The 20,760-nt window shown below is 44.0% G+C and overlaps 1 protein-coding gene across 2 annotated transcripts in view; it reads right to left on the bottom strand.

Moving 5' to 3' along the window:
• Positions 1–20,760, bottom strand: part of LOC111872553 — a 192,711-nt gene that overhangs the window by 113,827 nt on the left and 58,124 nt on the right. For both annotated transcript variants that reach the window (XM_023866586.2, XM_023866587.2), the window contains exon 3: positions 12,902–14,246. In XM_023866586.2, the coding sequence (XP_023722354.1) occupies positions 12,902–14,149 (1,248 nt within the window). In that variant the 5' untranslated portion in view covers positions 14,150–14,246. The remainder of the gene's footprint in view (positions 1–12,901; positions 14,247–20,760) is intronic.

The raw sequence follows: 20,760 nt of genomic DNA, 5'->3' as shown, positions 1-20,760 counted from the left end.
GTGGTGAGATGCATCACTGGTTCAAGAAAAGGAATACCAGGAAATAAACCTGATAATGATGATGATGATGATGATGATGATGATGCTTGCAGTAGTGATTTTGTAGTGTGTAGTTTAACGAGACTGTTATGATTATTCGTAGTTACGAGTTTTAAAAGTCCAATAAATGCAATTATCAATCCAAACCCTGTGTCTTGTCACTAACACGTGACAATACAAACACAGTTGTACTTTATAACATTATCGAGCAATAAATCCAGCCAGGAACACTACGAAAGTAGAACAGCGTTCGAAAGTTAAATATGTGACACGTGACACAGATGTGGACACTATCACAGAAAGACTGACCGCATTTTTAACATTTTTAATATGAAAATCAATAAGTTATAAGAGTGCGGTTTTCACGGTCTGTGAGAGAAACACTGCAAGCTTTATTTATGCGACATGTTGTACCGAGCGTACGTGGATGTGCGCATGTGTCAAACCGAGTGAAATCGGAGGCACCGTGGAAGTTTCTCTGAGAATGTTAACCATCCACCAGCAGGCTGTGTGCGCGTGGTGGACGGCAGAAACAGAACAGCAAGAACGACTTAGGAACAAGACTAACCTTCAGAGCAAGCGGCCTCCGTAGTCTAGAGGTAACGTTCCCATCTCATGACTCGTGGTACGCGGGTTCAAACCCGGCGAAGGTCGTGGAATTTTTAAGGGCGGAAAAATTCAGGGAACAAGTCCTCCCGGAGGGACTTTAAGCCGTGGGTCCCGTGTCGTAGCTTTACGGCACGTAAAAGAACCTCATATCTCCAAAGGAGGTCACTGAGCTAAATTCAAGGACATTTCCCGCCCAACAGTAGTCTCTAACGCCTCTGATAGATGGGGGAAGCATTATAGATCCGCCAAGCCAGTAGAGGCCGAACTCTCTGGCTGAGTCGGGATTGATGGTATACACCAATATCGGTAGGGTATAGAGACTGGTAGAATATCATAGAGGGAAACACAATGGACCAATACTGGTCTCAGTGCATGGGGAAACCCACCCTCTCCAATAACTAACTAACTAACTAACCTTCAGAGCATCTGCTGATAGGCCTCCGTGACCACACAGACGTCACCTCATTGGCACATGCGCACATCCACGTGTGTTCGGAACAACATGCAGCATAAATCAAACTTTAAAAGAATTTCTCTTACCGTGGTAACTGTATTCTTGTGATTTTAATGATGTTCATATGTAGTTATTTTTCTTGATATTCAGAATTACTGGGTTTTCGAACTTTGTCCAACGTCCCGTATTCTAGAAATTACAGAACACAGCGTTTCGGAAACTGGATCTGTTTCCGTCCTCAGATGGGGGGACGGGAGGCACCTACTCTGTTGAGTTCCTTAGAAGGAGCTAATATCAACCACTGGACAACCCCTGTAGGTGTCCCCCCTCCAGTTTTTCCAATACCAACCGATGAGCAAAGGTCGAAAACCCAGTAATTCTGAGTATTATGCACCATCGTCAGAACCGTTTAGAATCTATTTTCCTTGATGTTCGCCAGACATTCATCACATCGATAAATGGTTCAAATAAAGATGCTGGCCTAGATCATAATGGGCAGAATATACTGTGACAGGACGCCTGAAAGCTGGAGTAGTAGTAGTCACAAAAGACGGCCATTGCCAGGTAACAGCTGGCTAAACATGTTCAGAGTATTACGCTGTCAACACATACACGTCCGTTCTGGGCAGTAATTTGATTACCACGGTAATTACATTGAACAAGCAGAGAAACGGGACCAGTAGATGCGGTGTTCTCTATTCGGTTTTCTCTAAGCTATGAACGGGGGTCAAACCAGACCGGAACATAGAGCAGTTTGCAGATGAGATGCCGTCACTTGAGGAGAAATCCAAGGCAGCTAAACAGTGGAAGTGTCGAAGACATTATTTCATTGATATGTTGGGATTTTGGACTTTATCCATCGTCCTGGTTTTTAAGATAACAAATAAAAACACGACGTTTCGGAAACTGGAAGGTGTTTTCCTTCACCTGAGGACGGAAACAGATCCAGTTTCCGAAACGTCGTGTTTTTATTTGTTATCTTAAAAACCAGGACGATGGATGAAGTCCAAAATCCCAACATATCAGTGTGTTATACACCATCGTCAGAATCCTATAGTAACTACATTATTTCATGTGTTATAGTTAGAGTAATCTTGTGTTATAATTAATTGCAGTTACGACTAGTAAAGATCCAATAAACCGATCCACCAATCCAAACCCCCTCTACAAGTCACTAACACACGTGACAGTATGTTCTGTTACGCACACTGTATCCCAAATTGTTTTATCACTGATTTTCTTGAATTAAATATGGATCTGATCGCCAATTGGATAATCCTACAGAGAAGACAGTGTCCTCCTTAGGACGTGATACATGGTTTTGGCATGTTTTGATACATGATCTCGAGATCATGTACGATGAATAGTTTCTGAAAAACGTAACATTTGATTTCCTTTTTAAATAAATAACAAATAATTTGATTCAGAAAACTAAATCAGATTAAATTCAGGTAATATTACCACTCAGTTTAGAACCTTTTATCTTCTCGCCTGCCGTCTAAATATTTAAAAATTAAAGTATTGTGGTATGCAGGTCCGCTACTAGGCAACGACCGCTATACCGATGATAACGTATCCAAGTGTAGCAGTTTCATATGTAAAGCGTTATTTTGTTCGTATGAAACACGTCCCCTTTGATCCTAGATTATGTTTCCCCAGTCAGCAACCCGCCAACGAGTGCCACAACATCTGCGTTGCACAGGACTGAAATGTTGATATTATTGTTACAGCGATGAGAGCATGCACATAAATACATTTATTGGCAGTGATCACTTCGGAAACGCCGTCCCACGGCAAAACGCTTGTAAAAGATGTAAAGCACTAAATGTAAATCAGCAACAACGCACCAATAAAATGTCTTACAGCAATGGAAGGCGAGGACATAATACATATTTATCCCTTACCTTCGCTACAGTTATTTATTATCACTTACTGCTGTGTTTCTATCTTTCATGGAATTCGCTTGGAGTAGTAGTGCTCAACTCATGGTCGGTGGACCGTACGGAGATCGCGGAATAGTTCTATGACTTGAAATTAAAAAAATATATATAAATATATAAATGCATAAAGAAAAGACGACAAAGCTTTCCACTGACGTTCATTTTACCCATAAAAGGTAATTAATGCAAATCGTAACAATATTTCTTGTTATATTCCCTTGAGTACTTGTAATCCAGCCTGTGGTAGCAGAATCCCAAGGTCCAAACACCACTAGAGCCAAATCTCGCAATTTGACACGACCGTAAGACAATCCCATCCACCGGTCAGTCTTCGCAACTTTTCTCCTTAATTTCCACCTTGAAGCTATCCATCTCCTACCAGGTCGTTTGCAATTTCTAGGTATTCTCTCTCCCCGCTATAGTCACATGAGGTACCTCTCTTACGCCGTTTCTTCATTTCAGGTTTTCCAACTAAAATTCATCCCCCCCCCCCAAAAAAAAATTTTCCTTGATAAAGATAAAAATGAAGACCGCCCGCTGCCTTCCCACCGCGGCGGCCGGGGTTCTGGTCATGTGGGATTTATGGTGGGCAAAGTGGCGCTTGGGGCACTTCGGTTTCCCCTGCCAATCTTCATTCCGCCACAATCACCATTATCTTGGGCTAGTAGAATAGGCCAGTAGTGGCCGCAGTACCAAGTGGACTCAGTCTCGCCCCAGTAAGAATAATAATAAAAAGATAAAACTGAACTTTCTTAGAATGGAGGATCTCATGGTGGTATGAAGACTACTATCTTCTGAGACATGAGGTAGGGTAATCTTGTATACATTCTTCCGAAACGTCGGTAAACTTCTTTCGGGCTAAATGACTCCATAACTCAGAATATAGCATCCTTCAAAACTGAACTCCCTTACTCTGCAACTACTCACGTGCCAAGTCTGAGAAGAAGCCACCGGATTGGTGACCGAGGGTGTGATAATATTTGGTGAAGACTACGAGCTATGGAGTTCCTAATCATGTACTCTTCCCACTCTCAGATCCGAATATTCTCGTCGGAACTCTGCATGCAGACATCGCCAGTCTACGCTCCTGCGTTAAGGAAAGAGACCGCGTTCACGCCCATGTAAACAACAGCTACATTTCTAGCTATTTTATCTTTAAATTTAATAAAGGTGATAGGAAGACAAAATACTGCCACGTGACCGGGGTTCCGTGACTAATATTAATGGGTTTTGGATCGGTAAATAACTTTATTGCCCACTTACAGGTCGTAGCTACAAATAACTGCAACAGCACTACTGATTTCCACACTACAAATCACTCCACACTAAGTTTTCTCAGTCTATTTCCACTAGTCTTTACTTGGTAACAGCTCTCAACAATGGCTATTCCTCTGCAGTGCATTCACTACATCTCTCCTGGTAACTAATCATAATGATGGAGATTCTTCCGCTTCCGTTGCGCGCTGGTTAACACTCCACAGCTGCACGCTCCACTGCACTGCAGTAGCTGAACTGACAGCATTCTCATGTGACCTCTCTTTATAACTCCGGGAAGGACCGAATGGAGATCACCACCTCCAACAGTTCCTCTATCGAAACGTGTGTTAATTTCATAGCAACGCTCTGGTTTCCACCTTTCATTTTCGTATCCTAGGGAACATTTAAACACTCAGCGATGGTTTGTGTCCACGAATCGTATCTCCGCGCGGAAACGTGTTTGCTAATTCGTGTCTTAGAAACGCCTACATGTCACAATACTCCGCATGAAACTGCAGCAAGCTTTCCTGGAACTTAATCTGTTTCTTAATTATTTGTGAATGTAATTCTCATCTGTTATCGTCGTTCCCAAAGAACCGTCCTGAGCCACATTTTCGAAGGCTTTATTAACTCTTGTTACAAACTAAAGTCTCTAAGATTATGACATAATGAAAACTGCCGATGGGTGTCTTAACAAGGACGTGGGTGCTCAGCTTGGCGGATTCTCCCAGCATCCACCTAAGGCTGGGGAAACACAAGGGGGAAAACTCCCGGTCACATGGCATCGTCTTTGCAAAGACCTACAGTCATACACCCGTGCACTTGTATTAAGAGCTTACACAGCATGTTTCAAAACTATTTCTAAAGGCTTACACCAACAAGGAGCACTCCACTGCTTCTGAACAAATTGTAAGGAAAGTCTGCCAAGGTTGGACATCTGATTCCTGCGCTGACATGGGTTTAACACGAGGAAAATAGTCTGGGAAGGCCAGCGAAACACTTATCACATGACGTAACTAGAGATGACCTGCATACAGACGAGAACTCCTAATTGCGCACGTGCTAATTCAAGATCAAGGAGAAATGAAATGGAATTACCTCAGAGTAAAATGTGCTTATTTAAGCACCAGGCCATGAAGATGTTTGAAGGAAGAGAGGCCATACTCCGTGCTTGGCACTAGATGGTCACTGGTCAGTTTCACGTCTCCGTCGCTTTACAACCCTCCACCTCCCGAAAATTATTCAAGGCGCCCACTAGATGAGGCTAGATGGACCCAGAAATGATCTTAACTTTTCAGCATTCGTCTTCTGGTATACTGTTGATTTTAAAGGGTTGTGACGATTGCGCAAAACATTCGGAATTACTGAGTTCTTTTTTACTTTGTCCACTGTCTGATATTCTAAAGAACACAGACAAAAAACAAAACAAATTCCATGGTTTTAGTACGCAAGCGAACCATACCGACCAAGCGACCGCCGCTTGTCGGCGAAGTTAGTGCCAACTTCAGCGGATAGAGAGTGTCGCGTGGTCAGCGCAACGAATCCCCACGGCCGTTAAGAATACAACTTTTCGGAAACTTAATGTTGACATCCTCAGATGAATGGATGAGAGGCACCTGCTCTGTTGGTTCCGTTAAAAAGAGATGGGTCAATGGCTGAAGTTAGGCTCTTTCTAACAGACCCAACAGAGTAGGAGCCTCACCTGAGGACGGAAACAGACTCAGTTTGCGAAACGCTGAGGACGATGGACAAACTATAAAAATTCGGTAATTCTGCGCGTCTTCTGTTAAGTATGCTGAATTAGTGCGCTTATTCATAATAATGCTACACGGGAATCCAACTTAAGATAATTCTGTGAGTTTGTAATTCTCTGTGAATAAGAGGACCATACAAGTGCATCAACCTGGCGAATACCATTAAAAATCCCTTCTCCAAAACTTTACGTATCTGTAGTCCCACAATAATGGATAAGCATCACTCTACATACAATGAAGCATTCGACATCTCTCTACAGATTCTGAAATTTAACGAAAACCCCGTACTTTTTTCTAAAGTTTTACTTTCATTAGAAACGTATTAAAAATAATTATCTTTCTTTACGTAAGAGCATCTTCTCAAGCTATGCGCTTTACAAACTTCACAAGAACTAACTACATAGAGCACACTTCTTCTTGAGAAGCCGCCAGTTGTGTAGCTACTCAAGAATTTCTTGACATTTTACGGAACCCGAAGGTTCAGTACCGTGTTTACAAAAACCCGCCGCTGGTCCCTATCCTGCGCCAGGTAACTCCAGTCCACACCACCCCATCCTATCTCTCTACGATCCAACTTAATACTATCCACCCATCGACGTCTATGTCTTCCTAGTGGTCTCTTTCCTTCTGGCTTTCCCACCAAAATCCTACATGCATTTCTTTTTTACGCTATTCATGCTATATGTCCTACTCATCTTATCCTCCTTCACTTGATTAGTCTAATTATGTTTGGCGAAGAGTAAAGGGTATGAAGCTCCTAAATTACTTTTCTCCAGTTTCTTATTACTTCAACCCCTTTCGGTCCAAATGTTCTCCCCAGCACCCTGTCCTCAAATACCTCTGTCAACGCTCTTCCCTTAGCGTCACAGACCAAGACTTCGCATCAACAAAGAAGCAGAAGTGTCAACACGCTTTTGGGCCATGCAGTACTACACCAGGTGTGTAACAAGCTATTACAACAAACAAGCGCTCTTACGTAGAGTGAGACGGGCAACGCCAATTTTGAAAAGAAGACTATCTCGTACCATTAAAAAAAAGCTATCCCTGTAACAGGCCACGAAGGCCCATAGGGTTGAGAGACGTTGAGGGTCGCACAGTATCTAGACAATCGGCTCAAAGATGGCGGTAAGGTTGTCAGCCTTACACGGCGGCCGCGCTTTACTTCCCAGGAACATTATTTATTTAATTCCTGATACTCGTTTCTGTTAGAGGCTGAGGCATTAAAAAATGTCCTAACTTTGTAATCAGCCAAGGCCTGGGTCAGGGGTGAACACGGGCCTCCGCGGTGATGATGTGGTGTCTGACTGCCTTTATGACATGGCTTCACAGTACGGTATAGCGACGGGTTACGGGCTGGGTTCGATTCCCGGTAGAGGTAAGAATTTTCTCTTCTCTACAATGTCCAGACTCCTATCCAATGGGTGCCGCATGCTCCTTCCCAGGGGGAAAAGCGGCCAGGGTGTGAAGCTGACCACTCATCTACATCTAGTACCGAGGTCAAGAATGGTGGAGCCACACCTACACTTCCCCATATTCCTTCATAGCATAGTACTTAATTAAGCACAGGAACAATTTTACCGTTTTATTTTCACTAACTAACTTATTGGAGCTGAGCCTTTCATGAGAAGCCGACAGTTGTGCATCTGTTCAGGAACTTCATAAACCAAAAGGTTTATTACAACGTTCACAAGAGCTCTCCACTGGTCCCCATGCTGAGTCAGATAAATCTAGTCCATATCACCAAATCCCATATCTCTAAGATACATTTTAATATTATCCATCTACCTACATCATGATTCTCCTAGTGGTCTCTTTCCTCCTGCCTTTCCCATCAATATCCCACATGCATTCCTCTTCGCCATGCCCATCTCATCCTCCTTGACTTGATCATTCTAACTATACTTGGCTAAGAGAACAAGTTATGAAGCTCCTCACTATGCAGTTTTCTCAGTCTCATACTATGAATACAAATAAATTAACACATCAAAATGGGTTGTCTCTTTTCCTCTGGATTTTCCGCCAATATCCTATATGCATTCCTCTTCCCCCCCAATCGTGCCACATTCCCTGCCCCTCGTCCTCCTTGACTTGAAGATCCTAGTTACCCTTACACTTTGGGAAGAGTACAAGTTATGAAGCTCCTCATTATGCAGTTTTTAGCCTCACAGTATGAGTAATATAACTAAATTAAGAAAACATCAAGATGAGTAAACTATAAACTGCTGCCACTATTATTGTGCAAGAGGAACTACAGTCCGGTGCGCGAAAACGAGGAACCTACTTCGCATGCGCGGCGTTTGTCGTAAGACGCTACGGACAGGCCACAGAGAACAGAATGAAGACAATCTCATTTTACCAATTGCACGGCTTCATTTAGGTATGCGTATTTCCTTCCATAAGTAGATTGCAGCTCCGTCCGTTTTCCCGCTGCTGTAGAAAACAAAGCGACGGACAAGATTCTTGCAACCGTCCGTCAGAAATAAGGGACTTGCGCAGTTCGGCCTGATCATCATGTATGCATCAGTGACAGCAATGTACGTCACATCACGTCATCACTAACGGATTTATCGCCTTTCCTGAAACACAAGACACCACCCAAACACGTGGATCATGAGTGACTGCTATGCTTGTATACTGTCGACGAATTTCAGCACTGGAAGCTTCCTGTGTAAAGAGAAACTTAATGACCGTACATCCTGATGTTCCTCTGCCGTCCTGAATGACAATAACGACATTTCAACGCTGATGATGGTAGTATCATGTTTCCCCGGATCGTCAATATCCGCCTACAAGACTACATGACGACGCATCCCAGAAAACCAACAGCAATTAAAGTTACAATATAACACCAGACTTTCCTAACTTACGAACCAACTCCATGAGGCTGCGTCCCTTTTGTGAGGCCGCCAGTCACATCTAATGAATAACTTACCAGCATTTTACTGAACACGGTGGTTCATAACCGTGTTCACAAGCGCCATCCTTTGGTCCTTACACACCGTAGCCTGTAGTCCGCAAGCGAACTATACCGACCGAGCGGCCGCCGCAGATAGAGGTTGTCGCGTGGTCAGTGCAACGGATCCCCACGGCCGTTAGTTTCGCCTCAGCACCCTACCCTACGTCTATGCCCTTCCCTCAACGTCAGAGACCAAGTTTCATGCGCAAACAAAACTACTGGAAAATTATAGTTTACAAAACAAAATGGGCTGTAACTTCCGGTACGCTCTTCGTCTCCAGGACAACGCTGTAGCTGCTAACAGCCTGTTATATTACTTTCACGCGTGGCAAAGGACAGGCAGCACGTGGACACGTTAATAATAAAACCTAAACAAGTTGACTGACAAAATTATATCCCGAGGGAGAGCTTAACTCCCTGGTATCGCGCTCTTCAGCACTTCATGGTCTACAATCGAGGGCTCGCGTTTTACGCGATGTGCCAAGCGAAAATGCAGTGACTTCATCAACACAATCCGTAGTACAATTTACTCAAACGCATAAGGTGCACACTCGGCAGTGACTGCACTATCGAGTGTCGGTACTAAGATGACAGGATGTGATGAACATGGAGCAGCTGGAGGAACGAAAACTGGCAAATGAAACCGAAGTCAAGGGTAAAAAAAATGTAAAGTTGTCCCTGTGCACTATGGCGTGGAGGCGTATGGGGAAGAGCAGAGGTACAGATGAACATTTTCTTAACCTCGGCAATAGCTGGAAGCGAGTGGTCACTTTCACGCCCCGGCCGTTTTACTCTAGGGCACCCATTGGATAGGAGGTTGGGTGGACCCCACAGTCGGTCTGGATGACGTGGAGAAAATTTTTTATCCTATCGGGACTTGAATTCCGACCCCTCGGTCTTCCAACCCGTAGCTAGTCGCTATACCAACAGCGCTATCCAATGAAACCGAAGTACCTGGAGAAATTCCGCCCCAGTGCCACTTCATCCACCATAAATTCCACGTAACCTGGGATCGTACCTCGGTCACGTCTGTGGTAAGCCGGCAACTAACCGCCTGTGGCAGAGCACTGGTGCCAACTCAAAAACAGCCACAATAAAAAAAATGTAGGATGAAAAAACAACAGGAAGGAAAGAAAGTTCTGTACAGTTGGCTGCCTGAGACAACTATTAATATTGCACACAACGTCAACAGTTCGTGTGACGTCACTAGCTGTCACTTGTATGTCCTCTGGAACCCTCACAGCATATTCAAATACCAATGCAGACTCACTACGCAGTCACAGAGAGAACCGTGTACTGCTTGTCTCAACTGGCTTCATGGCGCCCAGGACAATACATCACGTTACGTGGGGGGGGGCAAAACACGTCACTTCACAAAGCGCTGAATACCACAGCGGAACAGTTAACAAAGATCATACTTAGGTTATTGGACTCTTTACGTAACGGGGTGATTTCTTTTATTCTACGAGCACGTATACTCAACGAAAAACCCGCTGCCGATAACACTTAGCGACAGTAGAAGTGATACGGCAATTATTGTCCGTGTTCTACGTAACAGCCGCACTTACACACAAAACCACGACGTGAGGAATAGTGAAGACCGTTTACTAAGGAGGCAAAATTCATATGTTTCTACAGAAAGTCATATTTACCTGTCTGGAGTAACGAATGTTAACTTATTTTGATAACAGTTCATTTTGCCGATATGTCTGCATGTTATGAGTCGGGATAGCTCAGTTGGTAAAGCGACTGGCTACGGGCTGGACGACAGAGAGGTCGGAGTTCGAGTCTCGGTAGGAGCAAGAATTTTCTCTTTTCCACGTTGTCCAAACCAGCTGTGGGGTCCACCCAATGGGTATCAGGGGCTCTTTCCCCGGGGGTAAAGCGGCCGGGGCGTGAAGCTGACTACTCACCTTCAACTAGTGCCGAGGTCAAGAAAATGTGGATATATACATGCACTCCCTCATACGCCTTCATGGCGTGGTGCTTAATTAGTTAAAGCACAGGTACAAATTTACCTTACTTTGTATGTTAAATTAAGACGTGAAATCATCATTGTAGCATATGGAAGTATGAGTGTAGTACTGCATCTCTCAGAAGCACAATGACGCCGCAGGAATGATTTCAACCACTCCTCATATCAATGAACTTCAATGATTTTTTTCCCCTTGGCACTACAGCCCCAGCGGACCTCGGCCGCTTTATCAGTTTCTTAATTGTATGCACAGTCGGTAGGACTCCTTGGACGGGGTATCAGCCTGTTGCAAGGCGGCTACATACACACAAACACAGAATAAACGCAGACAGATATCCATGCCTTGAGTGGGATTCGAACCCACGATCCCATTGTTCGAGCGAGCGAAGACAGTTCATGCCTTAGGCGGCCCATACACGTACGAGTCTGGCTCGGATTAATTTCACCACACACATATGAGCGTGGCGACGCACACAGGGACGAGTTTGGCAGGCCAAAACATAATTGCGGGCCATGACAACTCGTGTTCAGTTCACATGCTGCCCTTACAAATTGAGAATGGACCTGATAAGCTTACACTGACATAACGGTTGAAAGGCTTTCACGATATTGGCGCATGCGCATGCGCAATGCTCGTCACCTGGGTTACTAGGTGTGAAGATCACAACCTACTATCAGGCATAATTCTTGCAGATCTAAAAATTATGAGTCATAATTAAAATAAACAGTTCTGCTATTGTAGACGTCAAACCTAAACAATCCCTGGGATTAGCTGCCGGGACGTACATTTTTCCACTTTCTGCANGAAACGTCGGCCAAAACGAAGAATACACGGTGCCTAAACCCAGAACACGACTTTCTTCATTGTCATCGCCGTGAAAACCTCAAAACTTACATCCCTGGGATTAGCTGCCGGGACGTACATTTTTCCACTTTCTGCGACGAAAGCTATGGTAAAGACGTCATCGTGGGGCGGAGCTTAAGCACGGAGAAACACGTGCCTTATTTTACTGTTATGAGTTGTTACCCGAGCTGTCTAATGCATGAAATGTCTTCGACCGCTAAAACACTGGGATCGTGGGTTCGAATTCCATTCGATGCATGGATGTCTGTCTGCGTTTATTCTGTGTTTGTGTTCGTCCTGTGTAGATAGCGGCCTTGAGGCGTGCTGATCCCTTGTCCAAGGGGTCCTACAAACTGTTTGTAAGATTCAAATTTCAAATTTAATTAATTCTGAATGGGCACATGCCAAAGAGCTATTCCGTCAAAGCAGAAGAAGAGTTGTCTTCATTTCCTGGGCTTTATGTACATAACAGGCAAATCTGCCAGAACCTAGAGATTAACTTGACCTACATTTACCCTCAAAAGATTCATCAAAAGTATACAAGCTGGCAGACAAAACCGTATGAAGTACATAAGAACTCCAGACTTCGCAACGGTACTTTGTATTTTCACGCTGCAATCCTTAACGAGCAGCCATTACGGGGCATTCCATTTGGATTTTACATCCCTTTGTATAAAAAGTGACTGCTCCGTATTCGCGGTCTTCTTCGCAATGCAAACAACACTACAGCCTCGTGCGTAGTCTGAGCATCTAAACCACGCGCGCTGCGTCACAATATCCCAGTCAGTGCGTCGCTATGTGGCGGTATGATGCGCAATTAATCACCTCTTCTGTTTCCCGTGACCCCATGCCTCCCGAAATAATTGCAGGTGATAACATTAATGCAAGTGTAAATGTTAAATGTACGTAATAACATTTAAAGGCCGTGTACTAGGTCTCAGTCAATTCATAGTTCACGGACCTAGTCTCGAATTTTGCTATTCGTGATCGCTCTAAGAACACGCCCCCCTGCTAACACGGCAGTATCATGTAATAATAATAATTGTATTGGAAATTTGACAAAGTTTACTCACGTCTTTACAGAAGGCGCAGCCACACTGTTTAATTTCGTACGCCATGCCGAAAGGAACATCCCCTAGACACAACTTGCAGAGTAAGCTCTGGTCGGGCTGATTTCCACCAGGACTGCAGGGCACAAATCCACCACCGGCCGTGTTGAGAGAATACCGTGATGAGGAAGCCATGGAGAGTAGACTGCTACACCGTGAACACATCCTACTCACAGAGCCGCCTCCAACATTCGGAGAAAGCCCTGAACTTGAATAATGCGGTAGAACGCGTAATCTGTTTACCGGTCTTAACGGTTCTACGTGTATCGTAGTCCGCGAGGAGGACGCTGACCTCTGCAACGCGGCACCGAAACTTGACAAAGTGAGCATTGTCTCGCACTTCCTCATATTTCCACCACCACTAGCAGCTTGCTCTCCGCTTGGTATATCACTTATCATCCCACTGCCACGAAAATCGTTCCCATTTATTCTTATTGACGGCGCAAGGCTACTGCAACTCGCTTCTCTTTTCATTAGTGGCACCATGAGAGTAGCACCTGCTCCTACAGTTGACACGTCACCTACCGACTTGCCCCCGCTCCCGGCAGCCAGGACGGAACTGCTAGAGCTACCGCCCATACCGGGAACAAGCAGGGTCCTGTCCCTACCTCCACTGATCCCTGCTGCACGGGACGAGGAGGAGCGTCGGCTCACTAGGGACTTGAGACTCGGCATCAGCAACAGATCGATGCGACTACGACGATGACTCGCTTTAGCAGCGTTGGGGACAGCATCAGCTGTGTGAGTCTGGTGTTTCCAGGGCGTGGCGATGACAAGGGATGTGGCGCGGCGAAGCTTACTGCGCAAGTCTGGTGGACACACTTTCTGGCGAGCTAGATGCTGCTGCTGCTGCTGCTTATCTGCGAACAACACGACTCTGTCTCGATGGAAAGCGGACTCCTTATCCTCCACCAACGTACCGTAACCACTGGTCCAGGATCTGCACACGCGTTCGCGCCGAATACGGTAATTGTGTCTGTGTTTCCCGATTTCACTTCCTCCTGTTTCACTGCACAATAAGGAAGACGTGACATTCACGGGCTTGCAAAGCTCGCTGTGCTCGTTGCTGTTCGTCGTGACGGCCAAGCGATACCTATGCAACGAAGACTGCAGATTGCTCAAATCCTCACTCTCGTTGCACTTAATTCGATGATCCCGAAAGTGAGTCTTGTACTGACAGCTACTGCTGCTGTTGCCAAGATTTCGTGTCATTGCCTCCACAGGTCTGGTGGTCGAAACACTTGAAGGTGAATGACGAGTTTATTGCGGTGCCCCGGGCCCTCTTTTCGGGTTTGTTTTGAAGGAACGCCTGTAATAACAAATAAATCAATTTAACACAAACCTCAGTTCCTTTAAATTACAAATTATATATATTATAAAAACCTGTTCACACAATTTCCAGTTATATAAATTATTAAGCACTGTTCACATTAGCTATATCATAACTCTCTACGTTATATGGCTTAACATAGGTTTCTACGTAACATCAGCAACAAAAACAGTTGTAACATTTCATGACAATCTCCATTATTTGTTGTCATATTATTATTATTACTATTACCATAAAGGATTTTTAGATTATTCACTAACATTATGTTAGTCAATTAGAAAGATCAAATCTCCAAACACTGCATATCAGACGTCAACCTACAGATGATTTCTTCTTAATACATATTTATACTGGCGCTACATGTTGCGCCACTCTGAACTCGTGTTTCTGTTTGGAACACAGTGTGTGTGACAGTCTTGTTACAAAATACTTCTACGTTATCGACCTATCATCTCCAAGCAGTAGTCTTTTATATATAACTTACTTGGTCTACAAATGAATTGTAATTATTTTACAAATTCTGATATTACTTTCCACGACCTTTGGAGACACCCAGGGGAATAAAGCGATGCTATTTAAAATCTTCAGACAATAAAGCATCTTTTGAAAGCATGAAACAAAATTCCATAAACTGTCAATTTTGACACAATTTCGGTATCCTTAATCTTTAAAAAAGGTACTTACATTATGGGTAATAATTAGGCTTATAAAGAGTATTCGCTTATTCAAGATTTTTTAAAAATATGTTAAATAATTATCCATTATAATTCCCGTTATTTGTTAAGAACTGGACCTGATCCTTCTCAGCATGGCTTCAGAAAGCAGTTACACTTCGACCAATGTAGTTACCTACGTTAACATACCCACAAATTCGCTGAGTGCCTAAGGACATAATTGTATCCCTGCAACAGGCCGTGGACGCCCAAGGGGTTGTGAGACGTCGAGGTTCCCATATTTTCTAGAAAATCGGCTCATAGGTGGCGGTGAGGCTGTCAGTTTTACGCGCCGGCCGCCCTTTACCCCACAGGAAGATTCTTGATACTCATTTCTGTTAGAGGTTGAGTCCACCCCAGGGTCACAGGGCCATAATATGGGATCCTCTATCACACTATTTTTATTTAAAAAATAAATTACAAATTACACGATGAAAAATTTCCTCGCGGAGTTATATTAAGTTATGCCCAATCGCGAACATAAATAAGCATACTTGAGCATTTGTCTTATTCTACTTCCTGGATCAATTGTGTTGTTCTGGTCTCTCTCAAGGTCGACAAGATGAATGCTATACAGAACGGAATAGCGACTGCATACATCCTTCTCTGTCTGAAGCCTTAATTTATTACTTCCTTCGCAGGTCCTTCATTTAAAGACACACAGCAGATCCCAGTGGCCGCGCCGTCTGAAGTATGTACTGTCCTCGCTCTCTCGAACGTTGGGATCGTGGGCTCGAATCCCACTCAAGGCACGAATGTCTGTGCGCGTTTATTGTGTGCTGTCCTGTTGCGACGGCTGATCCCCCGTCCGAGGTGTCCTACCGACCGTGTATAGGATTAAGAAATTGAAAATGCGGCCAAGGTCCAACAAAAAGACTGTACAGCCATAAGTAGGAAGACATAGAACTAAACGCAGGCGGAAGTGTAACAACAAAAAAATCCGTAGTTTTAGTCCGCAAGGGAACTATACCGACCGAGCGACGCCGCTTGTCGGAGAAGTTAGTGCCAACTTTTGCGTATAAAGGTGTCACGTGGTCGGCGCAACGGATCCTCACGGCCGTTAATCTCGGTTTTCTAGACCGGAGCTGTTATTTCCTTGAAATAGGTCCTTAATTATCGTCACAAGGCTGAGTGAAGCCCGTTTCATACCCACTAGTTCTCAGAAAATCTGGCAGCGCCGGGAATCGAAACCGGGCCTTCTGGATCTGTAGCCTGGAACTCTTGACCACCACACCACAGAGGCGGTCAAAATCCATCTTATAGTGTCATTAATTAGTGTTATCTGGTTCTATGACAGACATAATATCGCATACTCCACGCAGCGGTGAGTCCTTCTTACAAGCTAATATTAACGCAGCTATTCAAGAAATTCTATGCCTTTCAAGAAACTATAAGGTTCATTACCATGCTCATAAGAACTCGCAAATTACCCCTATTCTAAAACAGATGAATCCAATCCATATCCTCCATATCCTGTTATTTCAACATCTAACTTATCGGAGTTCGCATTTTCGGCTGTGTGTAGATGGTGCAGTGGTTCCAGCATCAACACAGGGAGTATTCTGCACATGCGATCAATCGGCTGGTGCGTCCTCAGTGAGTTGCCTCCCTCAGCGCCCATGGGGACTATTTCAACGACCTCTGCTCCGCCTAGAACAGGCATGTCCAACGCGTCGATCGCGGGACGATTTTTGGGCGATCTCATAGGACTATAAGGAAATTATACTTGAAAAGCATGTACATTCACTCGTAATATAATACGATTATATTCAGATTTTGGGGCTGCGCCATAGCTCAAGCGGTTAGTCGCTAGGTTCCCACCGCGGAGGCCCGGGTTGGATCCCGGGTCTGGTCAAGTGGGATTTGTGGTGGACAAAGTGGCGCTGGGGCAGGTTTTCTCCGAGTACTTCTGTTTCCCCTGCCAATCTTCATTCCACCAATTGCTCCACAATCACCTTCACCTATCATCTGGGGCTGGGACGAGAGGCCAGAAGTGGCCGCAGTACAAGGGACTTAGTCCCACCCCACTAAGCGAATTAATATTCAGATTTTGAAGGGAAAATGAGTATTGATCATTCCTATTTTTCTGTACTTTCAATGTATGTTGCCTTTACAACAAACATCATGTGTCGTGTTATTTTTATCAATATTTTTGCTTATAGCGATGTACTATGATAGGAGGGGGTGGTAGATCACTGGCAGTTTTGGCACTAAAAAGTCGATCACAACCTCTTTGAAGTTGGACAGGCCTGGCCTAGAACAATCTCCGAACGGGTTTCGTTTGAATTATCGTAAAATATTGTTCTCCCATCTATATCTAGCCCTTATAATTGTCCTGTTCCTTTTTGGTTTTCCGTTCGGAATTGTGCATGCACTTCTCATGTCTCCCATGCATGTTTCGTGCCCCTACTTCATCCTCTGATAACGAGAGATAACAAGGTTCGTAAACAAGTGCGCCTGGTACCAGTACACGTGTGTCTATTCGTGATATAAAATAAAATGTTCAGTGTTTGGAATGCTGCTTCGAGAGGAAGGAAACGTCTGCAAGAAACCGTGTTAATCAAGATTATAGCCACTGACAAACATTCTTCAAGATAACGAATATTTATAGAACTTCGCAAGAACATAAGTTTGTGCGTTCATATCCTAGCAAATTTTGCACGAATGAAACTTGTGACAACTAAGTCCCTTGTACTGCGGCAACTTCTGGCCTATTGTACCAGCACCAGATGATAGGTGAGGGTAATTGTGGAGCAGTTGGTGGAAAGACGATTGACACGGGAAACCGAAGTACTCTGAGAAAACCTGCCCCAGCGCCACTTTGTCCACCACAAATCCAACTTGACCAGACCCGGGATGGAACTCGGGCCGTCGCGGTGGGAAGCCAGCGACTAACCGCTTGAGCTATGGCGCGGCCGCACCCTACCGCAATAGGACCCCGCACATACTCAAGAAAATGAAACTGAAAACAAAGAATAAAAAAGAATATGTTTTAATAAATTTCAAGGACAAAATCTTTTTTTTCTCCACATCGTCCACACCGGCTCTGGGGCCTACGCAGCCTCCTGTCCAAAGGGTACTGGGGGCTGTTTCCCAGGAGGGTAAAGCGGCAGAGGCTTGAAGCTGACCAGTCACCTCCACTCTAGTCACAAGGTCAAGAACGTGGAGCTATACCTCCACTCCCCACTATGTCTTCGTGCCATGGTGCTCAATTAATTAAGTACAGGGGCAACTTTGCCTTATTTAACTTATGTTTAAAAAATTCAACAATATTTTGCAACTAGTTTTATTCAAGTTTTTAGAGCAGAAGAAAGCAACACAATACATCGATTACATAAAAGCAGCCACTTGGTGGTGAAGTTATAAGGTCGATACATGTCGCATGTTTATATACGAGTGCCAACTTAGCACATCAGCAGTCTACAAGCATACAAATATTATTTATATAAGAGTGAACGTAGCAGACCAACAGTCTACAAGCATAGAAATATTATTTATATAAGAGTGAACGTAGCACACCAGCAGTCTACAAGCATAGAAATATTATTTATGTAAGAGTGAGCGTAGCAGACCAACAGTCTACAAGCATAGAAATATTATTTATATAACAGTAAACGTAGCACACCAGCAGTCTACAAGCATGATAGGAAGTTTCATCTTCAGGACAACCCTTTCAAATTATTACCCAGTGCAACATGATGCTCAAGTGGTGCTTTTTAGGGACGGGGCGGTCGTCCACTATTGTAAAGATATTGTGACAGATTTCAGCAATGCGTAACCTGCCGGCGGGGTTTGTAAAGACGAGTACAGCCAACAATAATAGAAAGGGAACTTCTATGCTGTCCGCGCCGAGAAGGAGCACTGAGATAGGAAGTCTGTTGCCAGGGAACGCAACGGTAAACCTGCATCCACAACAATGGGAGACAGTGTTTCCGTGGGGTCCGTGCAAAGGAGTTACTTAAAAACAATCAGCGCTACGATTCAGTTGTGAGTTCTCAGTGGAAGATAGCCACGGGAAGCTCGTAGAAGACAAGAAGATTTAATTTATATGTAATAATTGGAGTGTGTGGTTCAGCGAGGCTGTGTTTTAGTTGTGGTATCAGGAGAGGACCAGTGTGTGTGTGTAAATCAGAGATAACGCTGTATTTAAACGTGATTAAGAGAGATTGTAACCAATATGCTAATAAATCGAATCATCCTATCTAGAACCCGTCATTTTCGTCACGCGTGCCCCCCTACACATGACAATATTATCAAGAATAAAAAGTGCAAAACACTTTCTCAACACATAGATAAGTAAAACGGAGAGGTTACTATCATACAAACAGATGTTTTTATTATTTAACTTAACATGTTTCGGCCCAGAAAGGCCATCATCAGGTGATACTTGAGATATATACAAATAATGTCTGAATTATATAAAATTACAGCGTTAGTTTAAATTGTATCAATATTAAAATGGATCTTAGAGAGATAGGATGGGATGATATGGATTGGATTGATCTGGCTCAGGATAGGGACCAGTGAAGGACTCTTGTGAACACAGTAATGAACCTTGTGGTTCCATAAAATGCTGGTAAATTCTTGAGTAGCTGCAGAATTTGCGGCTCCGCAAGAAGGGCTCAGCTCCATGAGCAAGTAAATTTAAAGTGCATAAAATTTTAGTTAGTTAAATTAGGTCGAATCGGACTTAGTAACATATGCAGTTTTGTACGCAGACAAAACTCTATAAGAAGTGTTCAGAAATCTTCCAAATGACGATACAGTGGTGATGCTGGTTTCTCTTGAAGCTCGGAGCTTTGTTTAGCTTGTGGGAACTGCCCACATTCAAGCAAGTGTGACAACGCGAGCTTCATTGCTTAGCAACGACTAGTAAACAGCGGTTGCTAGGCAAAGCCTACAACAATACGGACAGTGATGTGTTTTCTATAGGTCCGGCTCTAGGTTACATAAGAAGATACATTGAGTGGAAGTTAGAGTTACAGTCCTAGATTCTACAGTTCTACAATTCTGGTTCAGTGTGTTCGTCTGTGTATACAGTGCAACTGTAATAAATACTACAGCACAGTTCAACTAGTGGTTGTCTCTTCATATGACATCACACAAGCTGTTGGTGGTAACTGGCACAGTGCACATGCTGTGCGTGGCCTTGTTGACTGCATGCCAAGTGGTACACAAGTAGCAGACAAGTTAGCCTGCGCACATTAGCAAAGTAAGCAAGCAGAACTCGTCTAGGAGTTCATTCGAACCATAACTGCTTTGACTTTCCATGGGAAAACACAGAACCCGAGGGGATCCTGTTAGCTCGCAGACCTGGTTGACCTTCTGTAGCATGATTTCTTCTTAATATTTAAAAATTCAATTCTTATTTCTCAGAAAACGAACAGTTTCAGTATTTTAGGAAAGTGATGGTTGGTAAAAACAAAAATATGAAGTTATCCCTGTGCTTAAACAATTAAGCACTATGCCATGAAGACATGTTTAGGAGAGGAGGTATAGCTCCACCATTCTTGACTTCTGCACTGGATGGGGGTGAGTGGTTAGCTTTATGCCCCGATCCCTTCACCCCTAGGGAAAGAGCCCCCCGTTTTGGTTCAGCAAGAGAGGTTAGGTGGGCCCCATATCGGGTCTGGACACCGTGCTGAAGAGAAAACTCTTGCCTCTGCCAGGAATCAAACCTCGACCGTCGGCCACTTAGCCTGTCGCTGTGCAGACTGTTGGTTAATGCATTTTTAGGAACTGGTGAGTGTCTGTTCTCATAGAAGGGATATAAATGTAAT

The sequence above is a fragment of the Cryptotermes secundus genome, unplaced genomic scaffold (assembly GCF_002891405.2).
Source record: "Cryptotermes secundus unplaced genomic scaffold, Csec_1.0 scaffold871, whole genome shotgun sequence".
In the NCBI taxonomy this organism is placed as follows: Eukaryota; Metazoa; Arthropoda; class Insecta; order Blattodea; family Kalotermitidae; genus Cryptotermes; species Cryptotermes secundus.
The sequence above is the reverse complement of the archived record's forward strand: the minus strand, read 5'-3'. Positions and strand labels throughout refer to the sequence as shown.